Source organism: Aptenodytes patagonicus, chromosome 10, assembly GCF_965638725.1.
Source record: "Aptenodytes patagonicus chromosome 10, bAptPat1.pri.cur, whole genome shotgun sequence".
In the NCBI taxonomy this organism is placed as follows: Eukaryota; Metazoa; Chordata; class Aves; order Sphenisciformes; family Spheniscidae; genus Aptenodytes; species Aptenodytes patagonicus.
Genome location: NC_134958.1, coordinates 2,970,210 through 2,995,888, shown reverse-complemented (window position 1 = coordinate 2,995,888; position 25,679 = coordinate 2,970,210). Strand labels below are relative to the sequence as shown.

General features: G+C 43.2%; 3 protein-coding genes across 10 annotated transcripts in view; 1 reads left to right on the top strand and 2 right to left on the bottom strand.

Annotated features, from left to right (window-relative positions):
• The window catches only part of SLC12A1 (solute carrier family 12 member 1), a 53,657-nt gene extending 44,425 nt beyond the window's left edge, over positions 1 to 9,232 (bottom strand). For 2 of the 3 annotated variants that reach the window (XM_076347801.1, XM_076347799.1), the window contains exons 1-2: positions 9,147 to 9,232; positions 4,949 to 5,532 (exon numbers count right to left, since the gene is read on the bottom strand). In XM_076347801.1, coding sequence (XP_076203916.1) covers positions 4,949 to 5,359 — 411 coding nt within the window. In that variant the 5' untranslated portion in view covers positions 5,360 to 5,532; positions 9,147 to 9,232. The other variant, XM_076347800.1, reaches the window with a different exon arrangement.
• Positions 6,088 to 15,564, top strand: LOC143164821 (uncharacterized). 6 transcript variants are annotated; one of them, XR_012996148.1, is made up of 8 exons: positions 6,088 to 6,170; positions 9,498 to 9,596; positions 10,605 to 10,946; positions 11,159 to 11,321; positions 13,256 to 13,322; positions 14,476 to 14,582; positions 15,084 to 15,265; positions 15,388 to 15,564. XR_012996148.1 is itself a non-coding variant. In XM_076347802.1 (7 exons), exons 2-5 carry the CDS (start codon positions 9,572 to 9,574, stop codon positions 14,563 to 14,565), a joined length of 345 nt encoding a protein of 114 aa, XP_076203917.1. In that variant the 5' UTR covers positions 6,088 to 6,170; positions 9,498 to 9,571; the 3' UTR covers positions 14,566 to 14,582; positions 15,084 to 15,265; positions 15,388 to 15,564. The 6 variants fall into 6 exon arrangements, 2 of the variants coding, with proteins under 2 accessions (XP_076203917.1, XP_076203918.1); XR_012996149.1 differs by having other exon boundaries at positions 9,498 to 10,946; positions 15,391 to 15,564; XR_012996147.1 differs by having other exon boundaries at positions 9,498 to 10,946.
• Positions 11,797 to 17,061, bottom strand: CTXN2 (cortexin 2). The gene is made up of 2 exons (XM_076347805.1): positions 16,951 to 17,061; positions 11,797 to 12,240 (listed from the first exon to the last, which is right to left on the bottom strand). The coding sequence occupies exon 2, from the start codon at positions 12,186 to 12,188 to the stop codon at positions 11,940 to 11,942; it is 249 nt and encodes an 82-aa protein (XP_076203920.1). The 5' UTR covers positions 12,189 to 12,240; positions 16,951 to 17,061; the 3' UTR covers positions 11,797 to 11,939.
• Between the last annotated feature and the right edge of the window lie 8,618 nt (positions 17,062 to 25,679).

Here is a 25,679-nt window from a genome sequence, read left to right as displayed (position 1 = left end):
TGGGTAACATATTCTTGAAAACAGTCAGAGAAATGCCAGTGTAATGTAGTAAATAATGCAGTAAATGAATAATCCTTTCTGTGGTTTAGCCACCTCTGGTATAACCATAGTAGAGAGGATTAGGAACTGCCATATTTGTGGTGTAACCAGAATAAATAGCCCAGAATTTTAGATTGTTTACATCCAGTTACAGACATAAATCTGTATTTTATCTCTTCAGCTCTTCTGCCCCAGAATCTTTGAGGCAATTTAGCATCAAGATAGGAATTAGTCACAGTACTGAGGTTTATACTCGTTGTCATTGCTGCTTTGTTTCTTTTATTATTATTATTTTTTTTTATACAAAGTTCTGACTGGTTTTGCAAGGAGTTGGCATTAGGTTAGCTGTTGCCAAGTAATGTCTGGGTCCTCTGCAAAGACCTTCAGGAAGGACCATGTACCTTGCCGTAGCCTGGCAGAGGGTCAGGAGCGTGTGTCACTTCTGGAGAGGAATCAAGATGCTTTTAGGGTTTGGAGGGGGATGAAGATATTTCCAGAATAACTAAACAGGTCAAGGAGGGGAAACATCCGAGATTCTGTGCAACATAGAAGGTTTTTTCGTCTTACTTAAGCTTCAAGGCTGTTTCTGTAGTTTGTCCATGGACTTAAAAAAAACCCAACAAACAAAACCAAAACAGACATAAAGACCAACTGTATATGACACTTACGCTAATGCCCCCCTCATGGACGGGGGCTCTAGCCACTGCGGTGCAAGGCTGCAGAATGCCTTTGACACGGTACATGCAGGATTGTGCTCACAAATGAGAAAGAAGTGACTGGGTAATACATTTCGACATGGATTAAACTTTGGTGCCTATGGCCCTCTTGGCCCCGAGTGAAATGGGAATACAAGATCTATTGAAAGCCTGTGACTTGGAGCTCCGGAGTTACTTAGATAATTTCAACAATTCTTACCCTAAAATAATAATGGCTGTGTTTGCTCAAAATACAGTAAATGATTAAAGTGAGTTAAGGAAGATTAGCAGAATAATATGAAGGTTTTTTTGCTACAGTGGTTAGAATTTCAAAGGCAAAACAAAATAAAAGGGTTTGGTCTTTGTACTTGAAACAAGTTGTTTCCTATGTACTTTGAATTAATTTGTGCTCTCTGTTCCATTATCATAAATTATGGCCTTAAACCTTCCATAAATGCATTTTAAATTGGTGTGCTTTAGTGAATGATTGGTTATTTACCAAGCAGCTGTACCTGTGCTACTCATGCATTAAGGATGTGGAATAAAAGTGACAGAACATTTTGAAAAGCTACCAAAATAAAAAGTTAACTGCTTTTTTTTAAAAAAAAAAAACCCAAAACATTTTCCTTTCCTTGTTTCAGAACAGTTTAGTCTTCATCTCTCCTGGGCTAAAGATGATGAGCTCATCAAGTCTCCGTAACAAGTGTGGAGAATAGCCGAGATGAAGAAAGGTTAGATGATTTCTTATGTAGGCTAAATATTAAGCCCAAGTAATTATCACCAGCCATCAGCTGTGAAATAGCACTTAGACTATTTTTTTAGGGATTTAATTGGCGTTTTGTGGCTTAATGTGTGCAAAATCTGACACGTCTTGCTAAAAGATGACACACATTTGACTCCAGCAGTGTGGGAACTAGATATTTGAAGTTCCTTTCAACCTGCCTTACATTCTGACATTTGAAAAATTACATATTAAAAAAGTGTATTAAATATTAATATTTATCTTCTGATGTTAAACCCAGCATCAAAGCACAATGGGAATGCTTATGTGATGTTTAGAAATCTTAAGTCAAACATATGTCACTTCTTATCAGAATCTGGCAATGGGCTTTGAATGGGACAGTTGCCTTCAACAATTTGAGTTTCAAAAAAGCTGGGGGTGAGGGGGGTGGGATCACCTTGGGGTATGGTGTGGTAAGCCCAGAGTTTAGTGTTAAAGTAAAAAGGAATAAAGCATCTTCTCCAGAACTGCATCTTGGGCTATTAGTCCAACCCCCGTACGCACTCATCCCCTCCGTAGTGGTGGCTAGAGAGCCTGCTGCACGCTGGGGCTGGTGGATAGGCACCCCATCCAGCTGCACGTACGGCTCTTCCCTCCTGATAGGAGCTCAGCCTTTTCATACCGTCTTAATTCCCTCCCCTACTGATCTACTATTTGGTGACCTCGTGCTTATTCTTCAGAATAAGCGCTGTAGACCGAAGTGATTTGTCCAAGGTCACAAAGCGAGTCCGCGGGACAGCCAGGAATAGACTCCAGCCTTGCTAACGGCGGGCCGTTTGCTCCAGTGCTGTGGTTAGTGGCTCCCAGGCCAGGGCCACAACTCGCGTAAGGGCACGGCGGGTTGCCGGTGTAAGAAAAATCCCATTACCTCTGACACTCACCTTCCTATTTTGAGAGGCATAAGATTATCCTTCTGTAAGCTGGATACTGGAAAAAGTCTGGGAACAACCAAGCTAGATGATGCTCTTTTCTCTTCCCTAACAGTCCCAACCTGTGAAGCAATTTTCCCTTCATTGTATTCTGGGATGGAATCTGCCTTCTTTTTAATCTTCTCTAAGTGAAAGCCTTAAAAAACCCTAAACAAATTCATCTAATTTTGTTTAAAATAAACCACTGAGAGATGCAACAGCAAAAAGCCTGAATTTTCTGGCAATGGTCAAAACTGAAAATTCCTTAATATGCTAATGTTGAGTACGTGTTCGGTCAGCATTACGTTCAAAGCCAATACATCATTTTTCCTCTCTCTGGCCACAACCAAAGTAAATTACTTCTGTAAGAGGGAGCTTCTTCTGGGCATGGAAATGTCTTTAGTTCCTTGAGTAGCAGCTTACACATCTGCAAATGAGTAGGGATACCAAATTCATATTCTTCCCTTTTCACGTCCACTTTGCATTCATTTTTGGAAATAAATGATGACCCAGGTAACCTGTTTCTCCTTTCTATGTAAGCCATTTTATGCAGGTCTGTGGAGACCTTAATTTAAATAAGTCAGGGCAAAACTAGGAAGCTGTTCTAATAAGATCCTAAGGAATCAGGTCCTAATTTCCAAATGGCTATTTTTTTGCTCGATTTCATTACTTTATATTAATCCTCCTTAGGACAGGTGAATCTCCAGAGAACTGGAGTTTGAACAAGATCTGGACCAGCATCCAAAAATCAGATGCTTGTCCAAATTATTCAGACCTCAGAAGTATGTAAAACTGAGCGGAACTGTGATGAGAGCATGTTTTCTCTGGAGATTTCTCATTTCACTATTGCCCAACACAGACAAAGAATAGGGGGGTTTGCTACATATTGACACTTCTAGTCTGAGTTTGACTGTAGAGGTGATCCCTCTCTTTCCAGCCCTGCCCTGACAAGTGCACAATTAAGAACCTCAAAAAAGGTTTGATTTTAGTTGTGTAAGTAGGTGTATCCTGTGCCTCTCCTCTGCTTTTTACGGAGAACCTGGTATTGTGGCTTAAGGGGGAAGAGTCTAATTTTACCAAAGTCAGTAGAGTATCATAATATTCCACTGTTTTGCAGTAGTTTTTTTAATAGTTTAACTGTTTCAAAGTGCTTAATCTAGTTGTTCTTGTCCCCAGAAGTTCTCGTTACAGCTTTCCACGCTATTTATTTTGCATGGAGGTGATTCTTCCACATAGGGAAATCAATCAATCTAGATACGTGAATAGACAGCAAAATTCACCTATCATCTGAGGCAGTAACACAGAAGTTAGTGAAAATCTGGTATTTGAGACTTAATAATACCAACTTCTCAAATTCTTTCCTGTGGAAGTTTTGAATGTGCAAACCCCAAAAGATTATACCTGACCAATGTTATATTCTTCTGGCAAGTAGCCACAGAGGGTGACAAAAGTGAGGATTATCACGGTAAAGGGCGTGTTTTGGTATTTCGTTATTCATTTACTGTAGCGCCTATGTGGAAAAAAAAAAATGGAGCAAACAGGGAGAGTCTGCTAAGTTTTTTCCATAAAATCCATTGGTCATATGTATCAACAGTGAACTCCTACATTGCGTTGACCAAAAGTAGGTCCACGCGGAAGGGGAGAGGAGAAACAGCCCTAGAAAATCTTGCAAAGGCAGGTTAGCCAGCGGTATCCTGTTCGGTAGTTCTCTCTGTAAGTGTATTTTACATCGATATAGTCCCATCTACTACATGAGCAACGTCTAAACAGCTCTTCTGTGCGATGGATTAGGAGGAATTTAGCCAAATTATTCCTCTATAAATGCTTTCTGTGTAGTCGTTCAAGAGGCTCTTCAGATTCTCTCCAAATTCATTGGTATAATGAGCATGAGGGCCTAAATTCATTCACTGAATCGGTACCTGAAAACGGTTGTCTGCTATCCCTCTTCTGAGCAAACACTTTCAACCTCAGCACCCTCCTTCTGGGTTCTTTCCTGCTGTTTGAATGGTTTGTTGCAGCAGTTAACAGGTAGTGCTTTGGATTTCTCATTAGTTGAAATTGCACTTATTGCACATAATGTTTTTTATAATACTTATAGATATGTATATTAATGAATACAACAGAGGAATCTGTGAAACTTAGTTATGCATTGATGTTAAATTCAAGTTTAGAATAAGCGTGAATTGTGTAGCTTGGTTAAATTATGAATTGACATTCATCATCTGCCGTCCTGACTCTCAAGTGAAACAGAAGAGATTCGGTAGTTTTATACTTTTAGACGAGGTTAAGCTATGTTTTTCTGCTAATCAAGTACATTACTATCACCTTCTAATAAAAATCTTTGCTTTGAGCAGGGCACAGGGCAGAAAACATACTGCAGCTACCAAAGGAAATATAGTAAGTGATTACTTGTACTTTTTCTCCTGGGCAAGGTCCATGAATTCAAGGACTTTCTCATATTAATAAACAGAATTAACAGCCTGGAAATGGAATAGGGAAAATTTGTATCTTTCCTTTCCACTTACCTTTGCCAGTTGTTCATGAATTTCTAATAAGCTTGGTCTGCTGAGCTTATTCCCACTGACGCTGCCAGTGTTTCTATAATAATCAATTTTGGGAACTGGGTCCACTGTGTTATGGCCAAAAGTCTGTAGATAATACATTTTAGTGTGAGTATCATAGGGATGTAAACTAGCTTCTGTTTTCTCCCCATTTTGAAGGAAATTGTCATATAATTCTCTTTTTCCTGGTCTGTAACTGATTCTCAGTCTGTTATGTGCTTCATCAGTAAAAGATGTTTCTTCATAATGTGGTGGGTCAGAGCCCACATCCTCTTGGGATGTTTCATTGTTGTCGTGGCTTTCATTAATTATGTTAACTTGAAACCGATTTGCATTTGGATCCAAGAATACATTTGGCGAATTATTCATTGACATCTTCAGGGATGCTATAGACTTAGGTCACTGATCCGTTTACTCTTCTGTGGCTGCAGCTACAGCAAAGGGTTTAGTGCTGTTGCGTATGAAATCTTTGCTCTTAGAGTAACAAAGTTCTGAGAAATTTTTCTTGAAATCTCTAAGCGGTCTTCCTAACGTTGTCCACTGTGTTTCTGCCATAAAAAATATAAATAAAACACTTCTATTAACTTGCACAGTTAGACAAGTTTTCCACCATAAGCTCTCCCCCGCCTCACCAAATATCCGTGAGACTGTCACCCTGTGAGTTGTTAAGTAAAACAATATTTGAGTCAAAGACTGAGTTTGTGGGGATGTTTCCATCTGTGACAGATGCACTCGACCCCTTAACCAAACTGGCGGTAGTTTGGTACAGGCTCCAAAGGAGGTAAAGGCCTGAGCCGTAAACGGGCCGAGAACTCCCCTAGTTCCAATCTGTTCTCTGGAAACCCACAAAGGAGCGGAGTGACACAGTGAGCATCGATACATACGAGCTTGGAACACCGGCCATGCGATTAACACGTGAACAGCGGGTGGCTTTTCCAAGACTCATTTATCAAGGAAACAAAGAAAGTTGTGGGTACAAGGAGTCTCCTGCATGCCTTTCCCACCGCATGTAATTTGACTACAAGCCAACCACTTTATCCCATAAATATGACGGCCGAGGTGAGCCTCCTTTGAGCTCTCCCGGCTAAGCAGCCTGGCTGCATGGGGGTCATCTCCCCTTGAGCTGGGACGCCTCTCAAGGTTGCTCTTCAAGGCAGAGAGACCTTTTACCCACGGCAGATCTTTGGTAAGCGACTGATGTGGCGCATAACCTTGTAGTATGGTAACTTTGATTTTGTCTTGGTAACTTTGATTTGTGCCTTGGTAGTTTTGAATCATTGTTCAAACGATTGTGCCATACAGAAATAGAGTGAACCTTGCCATCAAACTTCGTTAAGTCGCGCTTTTACAACACCATATTAAAACCACTTTTGCTAATACCTTTGACAGTGATTCTTTAAGCGATCTAAATCACCCATAGGCGACAAATTGGCGTAGTGGGCAGGATCCTAAATCAGGATTCGCGACACCATCTATATAAAATGGGCTTTGGATGAGATTCTAAGTACCTAAAATTGATTTTCAAATATAGTGTTTCTTTTAATAATGCAACATTTAATTAAAGCCAGCAGTACAAGGCATGTGACGCAAGATTCCATGAAGTCCATTTACTGTTTATGTTCCACTTATTATTATGATACCATGTATATTTCTCTCATAGTCTAGAATTAAATTTGCATGAAAAGCTTGAATCAAATACATTTCTTTTAAATTAACTACAAAAGCTAGGCTTTAAGTTGTCTGTAGTTCCAGGATGGCGACAATTTATGAGCAGGAAATTAAGATATAGCAAATTGATCATTTTTTAATGTAAATAAAATTAATGTAATACGAAAGAATAAATAGACAACTGAAACAGATCCAAAAATAGCATTGGGTTTCCTAAATTATAATGGAGAAAATAAATTACTATGGTAAAGTAGTAATTATTGAGAAATATTAACAATAGTGCTAGGCATTGGAAGGTTCATAGAATTTTACACTCCATTTTACATTTGTACACACAAAATACCCTTTAAGGCGATCTGAAAGAAATTGTAGCAAGTCATAGAATCACGCAGGTTGGAAGGGACCTTGGGAGCCTGTCTAGTCCGACCTCCCACTCAAAGCAGAGGGAGCATTGAATGTAAATCAGGTTACTTAGGGCTTTCACCAGTCAGGTCTTGACATCCTCCAAGGACAGATTCCACAACCTGCCTTGTCAGCCTGTTCTAATACTTAATTGTCCTCATAGTGGTTTTTTTCCTGTACATCCAGTTGGAACCTTCTGTGTGTCACTCTATGGCCATCATTTCTCACTCTCCTGCTGTGCACCTCAGTAAAAAGCATGGCTCTGCCTTGTCAGTAACCGCCTCGTAAGCATTGGGGGGGCTGCTTAGGTTCCCCTAATGCCTTTTCTTCTTCTGGTTAAACAAGCCCTGTTTCCTTATAGGGCAAATGCTCCTACCCCCAACCATCTTGGGGGTAGCCCTCCATCAGACACACACAAGTTTATCGACACCTTTCTCACATGGGCAGGTGGGGGGGACAGGTAGACAAACTTAGAAACTGGGTTCCAGGTGCAGTCTGATGAGTGCTGAATAGAGGGGAATGATCACTCTGCTTCATCTACTGGCTGTGGTCCTGTTAACACAGCCCAGGACACTGTTCACCTTCATTGCTCCCAGGGCATGGTGCTGACTCCTCTCTAGCCTGCGGCTCACCAGGTCCCCTCCTCCAGGAGAGTTGCTCCCTGCCAGTGGGGCCCCAGCCTGTACGGTGCAGGGGTTTAGTCTGTCCGAGGTGCAGGATTTGCATTTGTCCTTGTCGAATGTCATGAGATTCCTGTTGGCCCGTTCCTCTGGCCTGTCTAGGTCGCTCTGAGTGGGGGGCCCATAGAGAGGTGAACATATGATAGCTGTACGATCTGCTTCCCACCTCCACTTTCCCACACAGACCCCCTCAAAAAAACAAACAAGCAAACAAAAACCCCAAGAGCAAAAGGGGTACCTATATTTAAGGCCTTTAGTGGGGTAAGTACCTTCGCAGCAACTTGCAGGATGGCCTAGATGGCCCTGAAGTGGGCTCTGGAAACAATGGCAATCCGTATGTCGTGACATACTTCTAAGGAGATAAGGGAGTGTGATTGTACAGACCTGTATAATTCAGCAGGAGTCCAGGTCTGTTCAAACTGACTAGAACAGACCATGCTTAGACATTGAAAGTCTGCAAGTGTATGTAAAAGCAGGAAGTTTTAGAAACAAAATATATCTATATAAAGGAAAATACGAACTGAAAATCTGGGTAAATAAGCCCATTAGATGCATTTTTAAAGTTTTTTGCTTTCACAAGAGGTTGGACTAGATGACCTCCAGAGATTTCTTCCAATTTAAATTTCCTAATGATTTTTTGAAATGCATTTGGCCCTTTGGCACTGGAAGATAAAATACCGCATCAATATTTATACCTCGGCAATGTAAATTTTCTCTAAAATCACATATCAAAATTATAATTTGAAAGGCTGATAATCAAATATCCTCCATCTTCAGTACGAGATATAGCTAAAGCATATTATCTCACTCCTTCCATCAGCTATAGATAATATTCTGCTGTCACCTCTCTGCTATGATACCACTTTATAACCCCCTCATATTTATGTTGGTTTTCCTGCTTAATGTTTTGTAAGCCTCACAGCAACATGTTACATTTGTTTAGTTTATTTTACTTCTACTGGGTTTGGATGATCAATATTACTATTATTATTACTACTACACATTTCTGATCATAGAGAGTATTCTGCTTCCTTCAGCCTTTTAAAGTTGTAAGGAAGTGTTTCATCTTCAGGCATGAAGGAGCACAAACAAATCTTCTGTCATTAAGGTCAGTGAAACGAGGTTTGTTTCCATCTCCATGACTGAATGAAATCCTGATTCTTTGATGACAATGAGACTTTTGCTACCAAGTAAAATGATTCTGTAATTTCACTGTCTTATTTCCATAATATTACTATTTTGCTAGGAAAATAAGTCTCTTACCTTTCTGCTGCTCTTGAAAATAACACTTTGATTTTCACACTGTATTTCCAGAGGTCTCTGAACTGTTATTTGCCATTAATTTTGTGTTTAGTATTCTAGCATTACGCATAAATCATCAAGTTTACCTTATTCAGGATAATTTAACTTACCATTCAATCCTGTGTTTTCAGGGAAGGACAATCTGCCTCTTTTATTCATGCATATAGTGTGTCCCTCTCTTTGAGGCATTACAGACTCTGCCTTATTGGCCAGATTTTTCTCCTGCTTAATATACTGAATAGACCATCCAATCCCTCTCTTTCAAAACATTTCGAGATGGTGATTTAGAGAAGCATTCTAGCTTGTTAACTATTAACCAGCAAATGTACCTATCCATTACAATTACTGGGTTTATGGTATTGCAAAATTTCTAAGGGGGCCTGAAAATACTTTTGTTATCTCCATTTCCCTCCCAGCTATGCCCGATTCTGTGCACAGATCATGATCTCTCTATTTTTCAGTTCTGCATATATAGTAACGGAGACAACAAGAGTTCAGGCTTCTGCTCAGCGCATTCTATGCAGAAGAGATTCCGATGGAGCCAGCGGGATCGGTCATTGGTGGGTCCCCTTGTCCTATATGTGTTTTTGAACCATTTGCTCCTAACCCCATTCAAAGTTTTACTCTGTATATTTAAGGAAAACCTGTGAAAAACTGTTGTGTGTATTCTTTCTGGGAAGGCCGACTCCCTTGTCTTTTAGGGGTGCAGAGGAGGGCGGGCAGGAAATGATGAAGCTTTGTAATCATAAGGGATTTGATAATTGCTTCCAGCAATAGATTGGGTCAAGAACAAAAGAAGTAAGACGGTATTTGGGTTCTTTGGGTATGTTTGCTGTGTTTGCTCTGTGGTTTAGAGATAACTGAACTATATTTAACCCAGATAACTGAAGTACCTTCAGCACTCTAACCTGACAGCACAGAGCTCAGCTGTGCTGATTAGGTGAACGTAAAAAGAATGACAGTGTCACGTCTCTGCAGTGGATGATCCTATCCGGCAATAACAGATCACATGAATCAGTGTATCAATATCTACCTTTGATTTTGTGGTTAAATTACCGAGGATAAATGCAATATACTGAATCTCTGAGGATCTGGCATTTTTTCTTACGCAGAATCTGAAGCAGTTTAAAAGCTCTTACATTCACAAAATTGTTTCTGTTTTATGATTCAAGTGACCAGTGTAGATTAGTGTTGGCTGTTCCTCTCTTATATTCTTCAGACAGGAGATTCATATCCTTCCCTGTACAATCAAGTATTTCATGTTCCAAATGGCACTTGAGGTCTGCTGTTCCACTGGCTGCCTCTGCCTAGTATATAGGGCAAGAGGGACAATACGTATTTTTCAGAATACCTGCAAAAGAAACCCAGCTGCTGTACCTCCTCTCCTTGTCTTTGCTCCTCGTTGCAAACAGAGCCGTTTAGCAAAAGTGACAGCGCTTAAAATTCTGATGCCAACCTTCTTCAAAACGGAATTGAATTTCTGTCCGGTACTGTCATACTTGCTAAACAGCTGTGTATATGAGGGTGACCTTGAATACCCAGATTTGAGTCTTTGCTTTCACTGTCAGTTCTTCTGCCTTGATAGGATCTCCTATGACCAATTCTTCAGTTTGACGGTCCAGATCATACACTGTGCACAGCTGTAGGAGCACAAACAGAAGAACCAGCTGTGGAGAGGGGCTGGAGAGTACAGAGATCTCCACTCAGCTTTGGACGCCCTTCCCTTTCAGGGGCTGGGTACAAATGGGCGTGCAGCATGACTGTCTCTGCTTTGGCCTTGCCAAGCTGGTGTAATTACTGCTGGGAGCTGTTAACCAGGCAGTTTAAGTTCCAGTTTAAACTGAATCATCTTCTGTAACCAAGTGGAGTAAAAAATCGGCATGCCTTGACCGATTCAGCTAGACTGTAAGGTTGGTTACTTAACATTCACTTTTTCTCTTTCACCTAAAATTTTTAACGATATGGGAGACACTGGTGGACTGGGACTGTGGTGGTGGTGGTTCAGACTGGAGTTCTGAGCAGGTGATATATTTTGTATTGCCGAATGTTTGTAGAATCAAAAATTTCCTTAATGATGTTTGTTTCCCTTCCGCTAACTCTGTTTGACTTTCTGTTGCTGTAGAGAAGGAGAAGGGAGGCCTATCAAAAAAATACTCTCTCATGAGCAGGAAGAAACAGAACTACGCACTGTTTGCAGAGGACCACAAGAAGTTTCACGCAGGACAAGCAACATACGCTTTCCTTATAAACACAGTCAGCAGTACAGCACCTGCTCTTCTTGGAAGGTGAGAGGCGAATTAGCAATTGATGTGATCTTTAGCTTTCCTGTTAGTTCCTTATGAATGGCAGCGCGTGGACCAACCCTTGTTACTCTCATCTCAGCAACGTGGACACACACCTCTTGCAGGCACCTCCTCTGAGCCACAACCATTTGTTGTCCTCCACTTTTGTGTTCTCAGTATGCAAGCACAGAATTTGAGCTTCAGAGAATTGTGGCAGATGAGGAGGGGAGGGAGTTACCACTTAAGCATTCACCATTCACGAGCCTGTCTTTTGTCCTTCACCTTTCTCTCCAGCCTATCGTGAGAGACAGTAGAAATGAGATCCTCCTCTGGAAAGGCAGACATCATCTGATTCTTAAAATACTTTTTGGCCATGATAACTTTGTAGTGAATTGTTTATTGTAGTATTTCTTTGCTGTTAACGATTTCTTATCTGCCATTCCACTGTTCCTCAAATAAAAGCAACATGAAGTGCCTCTTGAGTTTGCAACAAATATTTATTTAACAAAATGGATGCCACCAACATATCTCCAAAATGCAGGTATGTATAACAAATGTAACAACAGTTGGTTTCCAAAATGAAATCAACATCAGATTTAAGGCAGGATATTCTGTGAGTTTTCATGCAAGAGCATATTCAAATGTTCCTTTATCCAACCCCTCAACTTCATCTTCCCACGTAGAAGAAGGCATACTACTGTAGGGGTCTAGCAAGATTTTGAAGCATCTGATAATTAGAAGTCCCAAGAAAACACACAAAATCCCCACAAAGGCAAAGCCAGTTTTTTGCTCTAAAGTCAGAGGGAAGGCAGACATTTCGTTGACACTCATGCTGGCTGAAGTGTTGCTGCAGTAATTACTGCTCATCATTGGGCATCACATCCTGGTGACAGTGGGATTTTCACCTCTATTGCTTCTTTGCCTGCATAGAAAAGTAGAATCTTGGTTAGGTCTAGGTGGGGTGTGTATATCTGAGCTGTAGCATATGAACATTTGGAAATGAAAAGCAGCTTGGATTTTAGTAGTGTCCTGTTGTTTTTTCACATTTAAATTAATGTGATAAAATTGCAACTTTTAGCCTCTACACACCATCCGCTTACTGGCCTCTGTTATGAGACAGCAAACTCACAATTTTCTGGCTTTCTATCTCCTCAAAACAGCAATTTCAGCACATGGCTGTCGCAAACAGCGTTTTGTCAGACTGGGCACAAGCCTACAGATTCTGATTAGGCAATACTCACCAAGGCCTCCACCTGGAGAAACCAGTATGTTTTCTGAACTGGCTTTACACCTCAGTCCTTAAACTAGTTAAACTCGCATTGACCTCAAAGGGAGTTCCAGCCAAATCACGAGGATTTTGCTTGTGTAATTTAGCTTATAAACATAAATAAATAGATCCAACTTGTAAAATAAAGCATTGTGTGTGCAATTTCAGTGAAGTCTTGGGCTCCATTTTCAGAAAAATGCCTTGTGCATTTTGAGCTTGTAAGAAAGTGAGCAGATTGGTAAAATTGCCCCTTCACCTTCCTCTATACGCGTCCACTCCTGTGTATGAGGAAAGATTGGTGGTAGAAGAGATAACAGAAGTAAATTCCCTTCCCCTAAATCTTGCTTTCATTTGTTTCTTCTCCTTACTCTTCCCCATTAAATACATACCTATCCTGCCATTTTTACAGGCGTAGTAAACACCAGGTCTGAACTAGCCCCTCACGGAGCTCAGGGGACTGACCCTCGTGTGTGTCCTACGGAGGCAGGATGCTCGAGCATCTCCACCTCGCCATTGCCACCAGGAGAGCTCTGTGTGATTCCAGCCAGGAGACTTTTATTTTTGTCTTTTAAGGAGATCTTATGTATCGAGTTTAGTTGGGCGTGGGAATCGTTTTGCTTTATTTTAGGTTTTCCATCAGATACTGAAATCACATCTTCTGTCTCTACAGACAGCAGGAGAATTGGAAGGACTGGGACATCAGAAGTGCCAAAGGACAAAGGCATTTTTATTCTAAGGTTGGAGCTTGAGGTTTTTTGGCTCTTGTTAACACCTATTTAACTAACGCGCCTCAGGGGAAAACTCTTTTTGTTAACAATTCAACCGTCTTTCCCCCCAGGGAATTCCCAGTATCCATTTATTTCTTGGCAGAGTAATTAGGCCACTCGGAGCTCTGTGCTGCCATGGCTACACTGCTTCAGGTACCTGCGCTGCTAGCCAGTTTAAAGGGAGCTCCAGTATCTTTACTCTGTGCTGCAGTCACGGCTGAAACTAGCCATATCCTGAGTCAGCCTACAATTAATAACAACAGAAAAAGTAAAAATAAGATTTGGTATTCCTGAGAAGACAGAAATGGACAGAACTTTCATCTTATTTGGTGTCTCCTTTCTCACACGAAAATTTGTGGGATTTTTGAATATTATCCTAAAGAATGAAAATTTTAAAACAAGGATTAAAAGGGCAAGGCACAAGTCTTTCTTTTTGCGATAACCCTCGATATAGTAGGTATTAAATAATATGGTTTCCTATTACAGTCTTTACACATTTGCCAGAGCATAACGACCAGCGGTCTGTTTATTCCATAGAGCTGTGTATGAGATCCTTCCTTGTTTTGAATGACACTCTGCTCTTTGGGTCATGCTGTTTTACTTCCTGCTAAGTTGGAGAAAAGATCCAGATATAGCCTATGGGAATTAGAAGCAATGTCAACAACAATCAATATTTCTGAAAATATATCATAGATAAAGCCCACCTGCTGTACGGATTTTCACTGGCATACTTCCAATTTTTCTATTAAGTTTGACCTTATGTAGGAAAAAAAATCACAGAAAGTTCAGTATCACGAATTTATATCACAAATCAGTTGATTTGAACAAGAGCCAGCCAAGGAAAAAAATTACCTTCCAGAAGTCCTAGGACACTGGGTTATAAAAATTAAATTAAAGGCTTATACGGGAAGATGATATGTAGACACTACCTGGGAAAGCCAGACCCAAAAAACCCGACTGCTATCTTGGAAGACACGGAGAGAAATCTTAGGGATAGGCTGGCCATGGAGAACCCTGCATTTAAGCTGAGTCCAGAGAAATATGTGTGTGTTTGAGGTGACATTTCTTCACCACAGAGAGTCATATTCCAAGAGTATGACTTCCAGTCTTACTAATTTTGCAGGTTACACACTGGCATTGGTGGGATTTGTTTGTACATTATGTGCTTGTCAGGAGATGTTATGGGACAGATCTCTCTGCAAAGCTTGACTGACGCTGAAACATGGAGTGGTACGAAATGGGTATCTTAATCTTACTTGGCAAGTTTGGCTGAAACAGCTGCACGAGAAAACAGTGGGCATTTTGCTTGGGGGGGAATTGGTTCTGGGAAACTCTAATATGCAGCTTTGTGTTCTTCTCTTTCTTGTCCTGAATTTCAGAAATTGTAATTGAAGCCTTAGAGTTCACAGAACATTTTGCTCTAATTATGTATCCCCAAAACTGTGGTACCAAGACTGACCTTGAGTGCCTTTTTATTGTTTTCACATTTTAGTGCTGCATAGAGGTTAGCTGTCCTCTCCCAGTTAGTCAGATATCCTTTCATTTGCTGCAGTGTATGTGTTAAGTCGTGAGTCAGAAGACTGTGAATACTAACTAACATGGCCTGGATCCAAAAATCCTTGAAGATAACCTTTAGGGCAGTATGATGGGGGCAGGCATTATCAGGTAGAATCTGCAGAGTCACTTTGTAGGGGCTGGCCTCAGACCGATCTCTCTTGACTTTTTTTATAGGTCATGACTCTACTCATCCTTTGATTCATTGCCTGTATAAAACCACTGGCATAAAGAAAGGCTCCTTAACATCCTGCAGTGAAATAAAAGGCCATTGGAGGCCATTGTGAGGCCAGAAGAAACAATTGGAGTCCTAGAGAAAATAGGAATGAGGAAAATAGCTCAGCACACAGACCACTGAGGTAAGGAGATCGGAGGTATGAGCTAGGGGTGCTGGCCGCACCTCTGGAGGGTGAAGGGGAACACCACGGGCACCAAGTATTGTGAAGCAGCTGGAAGATGGATGTTGAAATTCTTATTCTAGCAGCATCACCAGCCCAGCTCTGCCAATGTTTGGTGACGACTGAAGATCCCAGCCCCAGCTCTTTGGTGGTTTGGCTGTCAGTTTTTTCAGACCTAGACTTCACCCTCATGTTTTCAGAGATACTGAGAAGATTAAGAAAATAGCCAGTAAGTGTTAAATAAAGACTTCCTCAGTAAACTTGTTGTATTTTGGGTTTCAGTCCTTCCCTCACAGAACCCCCTACAGGGTTTTTTTGTTATGGCTCAGTACTGGAAATGAGTACCTTTAACGTCTGCTCAAGCTGGGAGCATTCATCCTCTTGGCATGATTAAGCCTCAGGTGCCTGAAAACTCACTTCATAAACGACAGTGTGTAACAAAATGGACTAAATCAGTTGCCATCTGTTCTCCCCTTGGATGTCTGCAGCCCAGCTGCTGGTTCATGGATCTGGTCATTCTGAAGGTACTTCAAATAGCTTCAGTCCCGGGCTTGTGTTTGAGTGACAGCAAACCTGACTTGAAAAGGTGTGGGTATGGTTAGGGGCATAAACAGGCATCCTCCGGGAGTTTCAGAAGCACCTCATTTGCACTTAACTATCTGGTCAAGGAAACTGAACTGTATTCCAGGAATGCTATTACAAGAATTGGGCACAGGAGCTGGTAGGGTGAAAGGATTAGCAATGGAGAAGACCTAACGAAATAGAAATCAGAATGAATTTGGAATTCTGCAAAGGGTCTGAGCTATCCGAGTTACCACCACATGGCCAGAAATGCTGCAAAAACAGCTCTGTGACCACACAGCCAACCTGTCATGCTCACGTGAACACTGCATGCCTGTATTCTCCAAATTGCTGGGGAGAAGACTGTCTCTTCAGGGTAAGGTTTCTAAGACAACATACAGGGAGGTGCAAGGTAGGAAGGCCAGGGCATGAATGCCCAGCAAACGGCGGCATGGCTAACTGTTCTGCAAGGATAGCGGAGCCCCGCAAAAACAGGCAGTGTTTTTGCAGCACGGTAACTCAGGGTGCAGGCAACACTTTTTCACATAAACTGCATTCCCCTGCAAAGAAGCAGCAGCCCCGGGCAGTGACATTTCCAGCCTTCAGACAAGCAATGAATTGCAGAAATGAGATTTTATCCTTAGCAAATACACAAGCCTGGAGTCTCCATTGGCCAAGAGCCCCTGTGCTGTGAATTCATATATGTGGTCTAGATTTGCATAATATAGAGAGGCAGGAAAATAAAGCGTTCACTAGCATCATCCTTAATTTGTGAACGTGGAAAAGTGTTGCCTGCTTCCCCGGGGATGAAGGCTGCGAGACGCCGAGCACCTGGAAAGCAATTGTTGCTGTAGGATTGCACGCACAGCCTTCGCCTTCATCGGCCCCGCTTCCCTCGGAGGGCAGATTTACGCGTTCACCCTCCCCCTGCCCCTCGCCCTGCCGATCCGTCCCGCCCCCCCCCCCCGGCCCAGGGGTGCCTCTCGCCCGCAGGGAGGTGCGGGCCGGGCCGGGCGGTGCCGCAAGGTCAGCCCGGCCGCGCCTCCCCGCCCGCCCCGGCCCGCCGCGCCGCCCGCGCTACGAACCCTTCTCCTCCGCGCCCGCGCTGCCCATGGTGGCGGAGCGCGGAGCTTGCCGCGGCTCCGGGCCCGGTTCGCCGGCTGTCGAAAGCCCGGGCTGGAGCCCCGACGGCTCGCACGGCTCGGGTCCCGGGGGACGGGTCCCGGGCGGCGGGGGCGGCTCGCCCGGGCTCCCCTCGCCGCCCGGCGATGCGGCCCCGCCGGGAGATGCTCAAATCGCCCTAATTAAAAAATTAAACACGGCCGCTGCTGCTACCGCCTCCTCCTCCTCCCCACCCGCCCCCTTCCCTCGCTATTCTGCCGCGCTCCTCTCCAACCCCCTTTGCACGGATTAAACCGAGGAGCGTGGAAACTTCCTGCAAAACACTACGTGCGGCGCATCGGTAAGGGCCCGGCCCCGGGCCGCTGCGGAGCGGTGCGGGAGCGGCCCGCCGCCGCCGCCGCCTCCTCCTCCTCTCCGCTCCCCCGCCGCTCGGGCCGGGTAACGGGGCCTCAAAGGCTGGGTGGTCCCCGCAGCGACGGAGGACCGGGCCGCGGTACCCGCAGGAGGGGGGCTGCCGCCCTCCCGGAGCCGTGAGCCCCGGCACCGGCCGGCGGCGGGACGGCCTTGCCGAGCAGCGCGGCCCCGCCGCGGGCGCGGAGCAGGACCTGTAGAGCCGCGCCGGGCGCGGCGGGGCCGTTCTGCTGGCCGTGAAACAGCCACCGTGCGACCAGCGAGCGGGGCTCTGCGCGCTGGTGTGATGAGTTGCTTTGCCTGGTGGGCTAAAAGCCTCTTAGGCTGCACCTGCAGCGTGGCCTCGGGTCCTCCCAGCAGCTTTAATAGCGATAACGATTAAGGCATAGAACATGTGGCGACATATGGCTGGGAGCCGCTGCTGGTGCCGAAGCCGAGACCTCGCTTTATACCCTTTCATTAGCTATGTTTAGCTGATTCTGGCTGTATATTAGAGAGGCTCGTATTTGCCACAACAGCAGGTGTTTAAGGTGGATAAGGAAAGAGGATTTCTTTTCCCAAAGCTGGATCGGTATATTGCACTAATAAACAGCAAATCTGTTTTAAATGACAGCGATTCCATATTTGTATGCCACCCCGGTGAATACACCCCTGCAGAGATGCACGCGGGTCGGTGGAAGAGGACTGTATCGTAGTGCCGTGCATCATGAGATTTTTGAAGGCTACTGGAGACCTACTAGCAGAACTTGTCCTGTAGAAAATAATTTTAAAACTCCCCGTGTTTCTTGCTACATGCAATAACACTAGGATGGGTTAAACCTTTTTCTTCCTAATAAGAGCTGGGAAGAGGGTTTTGCATTGCCTGCCATTTTAATGCCTGATTCTTCCGCTGTGTCTACAATGGGCTTCTAACCACTGGGTAGTCTCAAAAAAATGCTTTCTCCTGCTAGTAGAACTAATGGTTAAACTAATGGTTAACTATGTGCTCCCTAATGGTTATTAGTTTGATCTTCTAATGTTGTAGTGTCAGTCATGTGGTAAACAACGTCTGTTGCTGAAATTATAATTTTTGAAGTGCCTCTCGTATTTAAAGATCCATGAAGACTTTATAAATAGATTGTTTTAAATAGTATAAGATTGTGCTTTCAGAACATGTATATAAGGAGCCTCTTCCGTTCCTAAGGAGTTCTAGTTTTCTTTTTTAGCCCTGTGCCTGATTTACTTGGGGCCCCGTGAAGGTCTCTCGCTAGAGGGAAACAGCTATGGTTCGGGATTTGGGGATTAGCAAACACACAAGGGCTCAGAATTTCATGGTACCCCCCAACCTAGCACAACTGTTTTGGGAGAGTGACATAAATCCAGGCTTTTCCAGTAACTGTTGAGCATTGCTACACTTGGAGAAACCTCACTGTAAGTAGGTCTTGGGAGTAGCCAGGACCACGATGTCTGCTCTGGCTGGGAATGAGGGGCACTATTGAGAGTAGAAATATATAACCTCTGAGTGGGTGCGTCTTGCCTCTTCTGTCAGATTTTGGCCACGGACACTGGGTCTTTCACTATCACTTTTCCTGGAAAAGGTTTACTTGTGGGTACTTCCTTCCTATAGATATGATTTTATCTTTTCCTCTCGTTATTCTTGTAGGAGTGAATGTTAAGAGATTTTTTTTTTTTTAAACCATGAAATAATTACCCCCCTTGTACTATGGCGTGGCAGAGGTTGCTGAAATCATGTGATTATTTCTAGGAATCTGACACTCATGTTCTATTTTAAAGACTTTACTTTTGTTTTTATGTGTTGGAGATCCACTTTTCATGGAAATGAAACTGGAAAAGAAACTTGCAGCCAGCAACAGGGAATGAGTCTCCTTCCTCAGCTACCGGTTGTCAGCAGACAAATAACACTGTTTCTGCTCAAGATGTTATATTTTAAAATGGAAAAGTGATGGAATGACTTAATCTTTTCCTGTATTTCATTGCTTTTTCACTTGAAAGTCACTAGTTTTGCTCTTGCACAGGAACAGTGATTTTTTTGTAAGGCAAATGGGATAGCAGCGTATGCGTGACCGTTCTGGATACATGGACAAATAGAGCGTTCACTACTGTTCACTTTCCATTTCTTTATCAGGCTCCTCCTTCTTTGTATTCAACAGAACAATAACTATTACTTCCGTCTGACTTCAATCGTATTTGCCATTGATTCGAACCTTATTTTAGGGAGTGTTAAGTGTGTCCTCCAAGGAGAGCCCTTGAACAGAAACAGAGATTTTATAATCACCTGGTAATTTGGTACGTTGACCTTGCAAATTCAACTGGCCTAATTTAAGGTTGGGCAAGACACTTAAAGCCAAGTGGGTGCCAATGAGCAAAAGGCAATAGGGAACTCTTAGAGCTATTAGCTGGTTAGTACTTTTTGATGTTTAAGGATCATTTGAGTGGTGTAAGTGTCAAGAAAATGTAACTATTTTGAGGGATAACTAACTCCATTGTTAACTCGCTTTTCAGTTTAGCTTTAAACAGCTCTTTGAGTGTTCCTTCACAAACAAATAAACTCTCCCTTCAGTTGCTAGAAATTTAAAACGGGCTCATGAGGGTAGAGTCAGTGAAGAATATTGTGCACAGAAGAAACTCCCTCCTAAGCAAATTTAAACAAGTCTAAGCAAGTTTATGAGAACATGTATCATCAGAAGGCAATAGTATATGGGGGAGATAAAAGCAGTAAAAGAGGAGCACAGTGAAAGAGGAGGGTTCTGTATTAATTTATGTATTGATCAGAGTTGCAAGTGGGAATTATGTTATGTAATTTAATTCAGGGTATTTAACGTTTTAAAAAGGATAAACACCTCTGTTCTACCGTGGTTTTTTTCTGTAGTCTTAGAAGATCTGAATCTCTCTTGGTGCAAAGGCCATGCTTTTACTAGGTGCTGACTTCACCAGCAGCTTAAATGTGTGGTCTACAGTCCTGGGGGTCCACAGGGTGCTCCTCTGGTGACTGCCAGGAATGAGGCAGAAAAACAAGTTCTACAAAGCAGTACTCCCCATATCTGAATAGGCCCACTCTTCAAACAGGAGAAGTTTAGGGATTCAGAAACTGAAGAAGGTTGAAAATCACAGCTTTTAAGTCCAGCACACATGAGCGTTAGTGTTGGGGAAGGTGGAAGAGTGCATGCATACTGCAAAAACCAACAGTGCCACCTGGTGAGAGTGGGACAGGAGAGTTGGTCCATGAGGAGGGCAAATGTCCCCAGGTGTGTCCCCAGCTCCTCCACCTCGGGGTTGGGGCAAGCCCCCTGGCCAACGGGGAGAGAACAAAGGGCTTCTAAGGCCTTCGTCGGGATGGGTTCTCTTCAGACCTGCAGAAAGTAGGTGTTCGCTGCCTCACTGTGAAAAGGGGAGGTGGTGGGTATGTTAGGGGCACTCAGCCTGTCATTAAGGACCACGTGTTTTGTGGAAGGAAGGACCAAAATGCAAGCAGGTTGCTCAGTTTTTTCCTTTTGTAACTTCAGCAGCTAGAGTAATGATTTGGGGGGAGAGAGGGTAATGTGATTTGTTTCGATATAGGACCAGTAAAAGTGCTACCAAAAGTCTGGTGTTATGCAGCCTTTTAGGAGTAAAAAATACATGATTAAGTTTTAGGCTCTTAAGCTGTGGTTAAGGGTTGCATAACACTGGGAAAAAAGAAAAAATTTTGGTGAGCATTAGGGAGATTTAAGCCTTCAGTGGGGGAAAAAGAGGTTAGATCCCTGCAGTTCAAGTAGAGCAGGTCTCCTGTGTGACTGATCCCACGTTGTGGGCATAGGATGCTGCACAGTTTTTCTGGTTATACATATACAACATGCAGAACAAAAGCCTCAACACACAATTTCATCACCGTAGCAGGCATCTGTACAATCTTTTACAGGGGCGGGGGGGCTGAAACAGTTAGTGCTGTTGAAGACTTGTTCGGGATGGGAGAGGGAGAACAAGAAAGTCAGAGAAGGCAAACTGGAAAGATGTCGAAAGGACATGGGAGCGATGGAAGAAGCAATCGGCACCGCAGCTGCGGGTGTGAAGCTCTGTGCACTAGGTGGGCTCTAGTTGCGAAATGGCTGTGCTCTGCTGCAGCGAGTCTGGAAGATGCCTGCCGGCAGACAGGCTGTTGCATTTTGATAGTTTGCCTTTCTGAAGTGTAAAATGTTTTGTTTTCCAACGTTAAACACCACCACTGTTCTCAGACTGGAAAGATAATGTTTGATTGCAGAGAGAGCGTTTGGGGAAGATAATATTTGCTTTACTTTAGGTCCATTATAGCTATGCAAAAGAGGGTGGCAGTTGCAGAGTAGGGTTAATGTTTTTTAGCAGTGTAGGTTGGGTGCAGCCTTAGGCGAGGCAGACTGGTTTGGAAATACTTGTGGCTGTGCAAAAAGGAATCTTTAAATGAGCTGCAAAAGTCAAATGATTTACAAAGCAAATCTGTTGTTAAAGCAACCCTTCTCCAGCTGTACTCGGGGCTTTCTGGGGAAGGGACAGGGTCTAGAAAATGCCAAGCACGTTTAGGTTCCATAGCAAACAAAACAAGAAAAAAGACGTGCAACACATTCACCATGCAGACATCATATAGGTGAGAACAATGTCTGACTGAAAACAGACATTTACAAAAAGAAGTCTATGGATTTAAAATGTATGAGGCTCAGAAGTCCCATTTTCTTGAGTTCCATACAAACTGACTTCCAGGAAGATAGAGTTTTTTACAAGTGCCACCTGATGCAAATGTTGATGGACTGCTTTTGATCATGACTTAACTGGAAACAAAATAAAAAACAATATTGAGATAAACCAAAGACCAGTTAAAATGATCCTTTCTAAAAGGATGGTGATACATATTTGGTCATTAGCAAGTTGAGAGCAATGATTTGTCAGTGAGGACTTGAGACTTGAATTTACCGGAGAGTTACTGAATTGAAAAGAATGCTGATACTTAGAACACATGTAATTATTTTAACTCCGTAACTGCTACTTGTACAGGAGACTTCCAAGGGCAGTTCCTTTACAGTTGCTTATATTTACATATATATATGCAAGAACACTAATAATATTCCATTATCCTCAACTCCCTGTGTAAATTAGTGCTGTCAACTCTCTGCTTGCAGGAATATACAGCCGTAATGCCGCACACCCTACCCATAACTGAGAAACACTATTTACATTAGGGGTCGACGGGAGGAATTTGTTAGGAAGCAGATCGAGAACACTTCTACCAGTTTTGTACTAAATGAGGGATCCCCTTGTAACAGGAACGTTCCTCAGAGACCACGTCTGTCTCCTGTAAGGACGTGAACAGAGGTGGAAGAGATGTTGGAAGCCCGTGTATCAAAAGATAATTTTAAAATCTTCTCAGGAGGGATTGGTAGTGTGTAACAAAGGTGACTTTCTCAGCACAAATACAAGCATAGAAAGATACTGTTTTTCCTTTTTTCACTTACTATGCCAAGTAGATTTTTTAATTTTTATTTCAATCGTTTTATACGCAGAAATCTTCTTAGGGAAAAACTTAAACTCTTTTCACCACAGTTTTGTAGACCAAAGAAATCCCACTTTTTAATCCCAATTCACCCGTCAGCTCCCTAACAGCTCTTTGTGGCATTGTTCTCCCATTTTTATTATTGTTCTTTGAAGACAGAAATACTGAGTGATTATGTGCGAGACTTCTAGAAAGGGTTGCAAGACTCCCATAAAAATCCTGAAACAGGCAACTGAGGTAAACAGAGTGCTATAAATAGGAGTTGTGGTGGGAGGGGGACAGGGCAAAGCTAGTAGCACTCCTCCAGGCTTTAAGCTAAGCTATGCCCCTATGCAACTCTAGTACAAAACACCTCTACACTTACAGACGTGTATCGCTGTATGGATTGTACAGTTATCAGTGTTTGTTACAGAACACATTGAGTGACAACTGATTTAACTGGTACAAAACTGTGTGTATGCCGGGCCAAAAAGGCATACAAACTTGAGAAGGTAGCAGTTGAAATAGCCACTAGGTTATTCGGAACAAGTAGGGAAACTGTGTGTAAGAAAGTCAGTAATTCTTCCTGTTACTAGCGTGCACGGGCCCACGGGCATAGGAATTCAGCGTCAGCTGCTCGGTGCCGTAATACTGGGTTAGGGAGTATGGGATTCCAACACCTGAGATGCTCTGTGCAAAGCACAGTCGAACAGAGGTCTGGTAAGAGGGTTTAGTAACCTGAACATGCGAATTGCTTCCTTTCATCCTGTGGAAGTGAGAGCTGTAAAATGTAACGACAGCAGTTTCAAGTAAACATTAACTATTTCAGTGATGATTATTATCGCAAATACCAAGTTATTTATCTGATTATGGTTAATGTGTGAACAGAATTGCACCTCTTATCAGGCCTCTAGACATGCCTTTCTACCTTCATCTGGGATGTAGGTTATTAGGGTGTTTCATAGTATCTTTGAGCTTTCTCCCAAATCTCAGGTGTTACCAACACCTGGTGTGACAGTCGTGAGGACAGACAGACAAAAGAGAGTCCCAGCAGCTCAGGAGTTTATTTCCAAAACCCACATTTGTCCAGGTCAGTGATTCTTAACTGTCTCTTGCCAGAAACACACTCCAATAGAGATGTGGAGCCTCTGTACTGCTCAGCTTTTCTTAACCTTCATTTATGGTTTTCTTAAAAGAGGTGCATGGGTTCCTGCGGGTCAGCAACCAGAAGCCGCTGGTCTAAATTCACTGCAGGGGACTGAATGGTTTTCCTTATATAATAGATGTTGATATACCATTTGGTGACCCCTTTAGAAATACTTTGGTACTTGTGGTTAGTGAAATGATTAAACTTTGTCCAAATGATAGACATTCTTTTTTTCTTTTTAAAATATTTCTTAAAACCTATTCTTTTCCCCCAAGTGATAGAGAGAAATTGGGATTGAAGAAGCTGAGGGAAGCTGAGCGGAATATGTCGCAGATTCTACCTCATAAGGTAGAATATATTCTACCTCATAAATGAACGTCTTCCAGGATGAGTGATAGAGAATGCAAAATGTTTAGTAGTGTGTGTGTGGCATGGACCTACGTAATTTTGAAATTTTATAGCAGAATTACAACTATTCATATTTAATTGTTATTTATATTTAAGACCAAAACAAATGTCCATCTAGAAGCTTCCAATGCTCTAACTATAATCGAACTTGCAGCTTAACCTGCCCAGTAGCTTTATATGTTTATAAATAATCAGACATCTGCAGCTGGAGGAGAATTTAGGTGCAAGCTGGCAGCTTTTTAGCCAATACTAGAAGAGTGTCCCAGCACCCCTAAGCAGGCTAGGTATAAGGCTTGTCCCTATATTGGGTCTGCGAGCTGTCTCAACACAGGTTAAGGGGCAATTTGGGTCCACAGAATTCAGGAGCCTTCATTTCCTCATGAATGTGGGGATCGTCTTAACGCTGGAGGTACTGAAATGTTTGGAAAAGGACCATGCAACATCTTATAGGCAGGAGGAGTGCTTTACTTGTGACTACACTGGTTTTTGAAGGAACAAGGAGACTATAAATGTAGGAAAAACGCAAGGCAAATTTTGTTTTAAGAGATCATGACTTCAATTCATTGAGTATTCCTAGCATAAAATTTGAATAATAAGTTACAGTCTGTTTTCTGAAGTAGAGAGAAAGCAGTGACCGCGGTGACTTGCTTTGGAATGCAGATGGTCCCCAAACAACAGGCGCGATGCTCCTCAATTAAATTAAGGGTCAAGCAGCCATTTGCTGGGGTGGATGGTATTATTGGGAACGTAAAGGTGAAGAGCTGAAAATGTGCAATAGCTTATTTATTGTTAGCACCCTACAGCTTTGCAGACATCCCTAAGCTCATGAGAACGGCGATACGCCTTCAGCGCTAGGCCGCCTGGCTTCCGTGAGGCGCCTGTGCTCCCACCAACCGCGCGTCCTGGGGCTCAGTTAGCCTGCAGTTGTTCTGGGCGGGGGTCACCGGCCACCGCAAGAGGCGTTTGGTTTGAAATTAGGGGAATTTGCACATGGCAGGTAGCGCCGTTTAGGGAGATAGCCTGTCTGGGGGGGGGAATTGCTAAATACTCGGGAGCAGGCCCGAGCTTCGGGCAGAGCTGCCCGGGTGTGAGAGGTGGGCAGCAGCACTTGAGGCTTCGTCACCGCTCGGGGCGGGGGCCGCCCACCCGCAGCCGGGGCCGCTGGGTCACGCACCCGAGCGGCGGATCCCCTGGGACGCGGCCGCGCTGTGCCGCTCCTGTCGGGGAAGCGCCCGCCGCGGCTGCGGGGC

What these genes read in the sequence shown, in the direction of transcription:
- LOC143164821 (XM_076347802.1), top strand. Translation starts at nt 9,572, where the DNA reads ATGGAGCCAGCGGGATCGGTCATTG. An exon ending in GCCAGCGGGATCGGTCATTG is followed by an intron (nt 9,597 to 11,158) that starts GTGGGTCCCCTT and finishes CTGTTGCTGTAG; the next exon opens with AGAAGGAGAAGGGAGGCCTA. An exon ending in GCACCTGCTCTTCTTGGAAG is followed by an intron (nt 11,322 to 13,255) that starts GTGAGAGGCGAA and finishes CTGTCTCTACAG; the next exon opens with ACAGCAGGAGAATTGGAAGG.
- CTXN2 (XM_076347805.1), bottom strand. Translation starts at nt 12,188, where the DNA reads ATGATGAGCAGTAATTACTGCAGCAACACTTCAGCCAGCATGAGTGTC.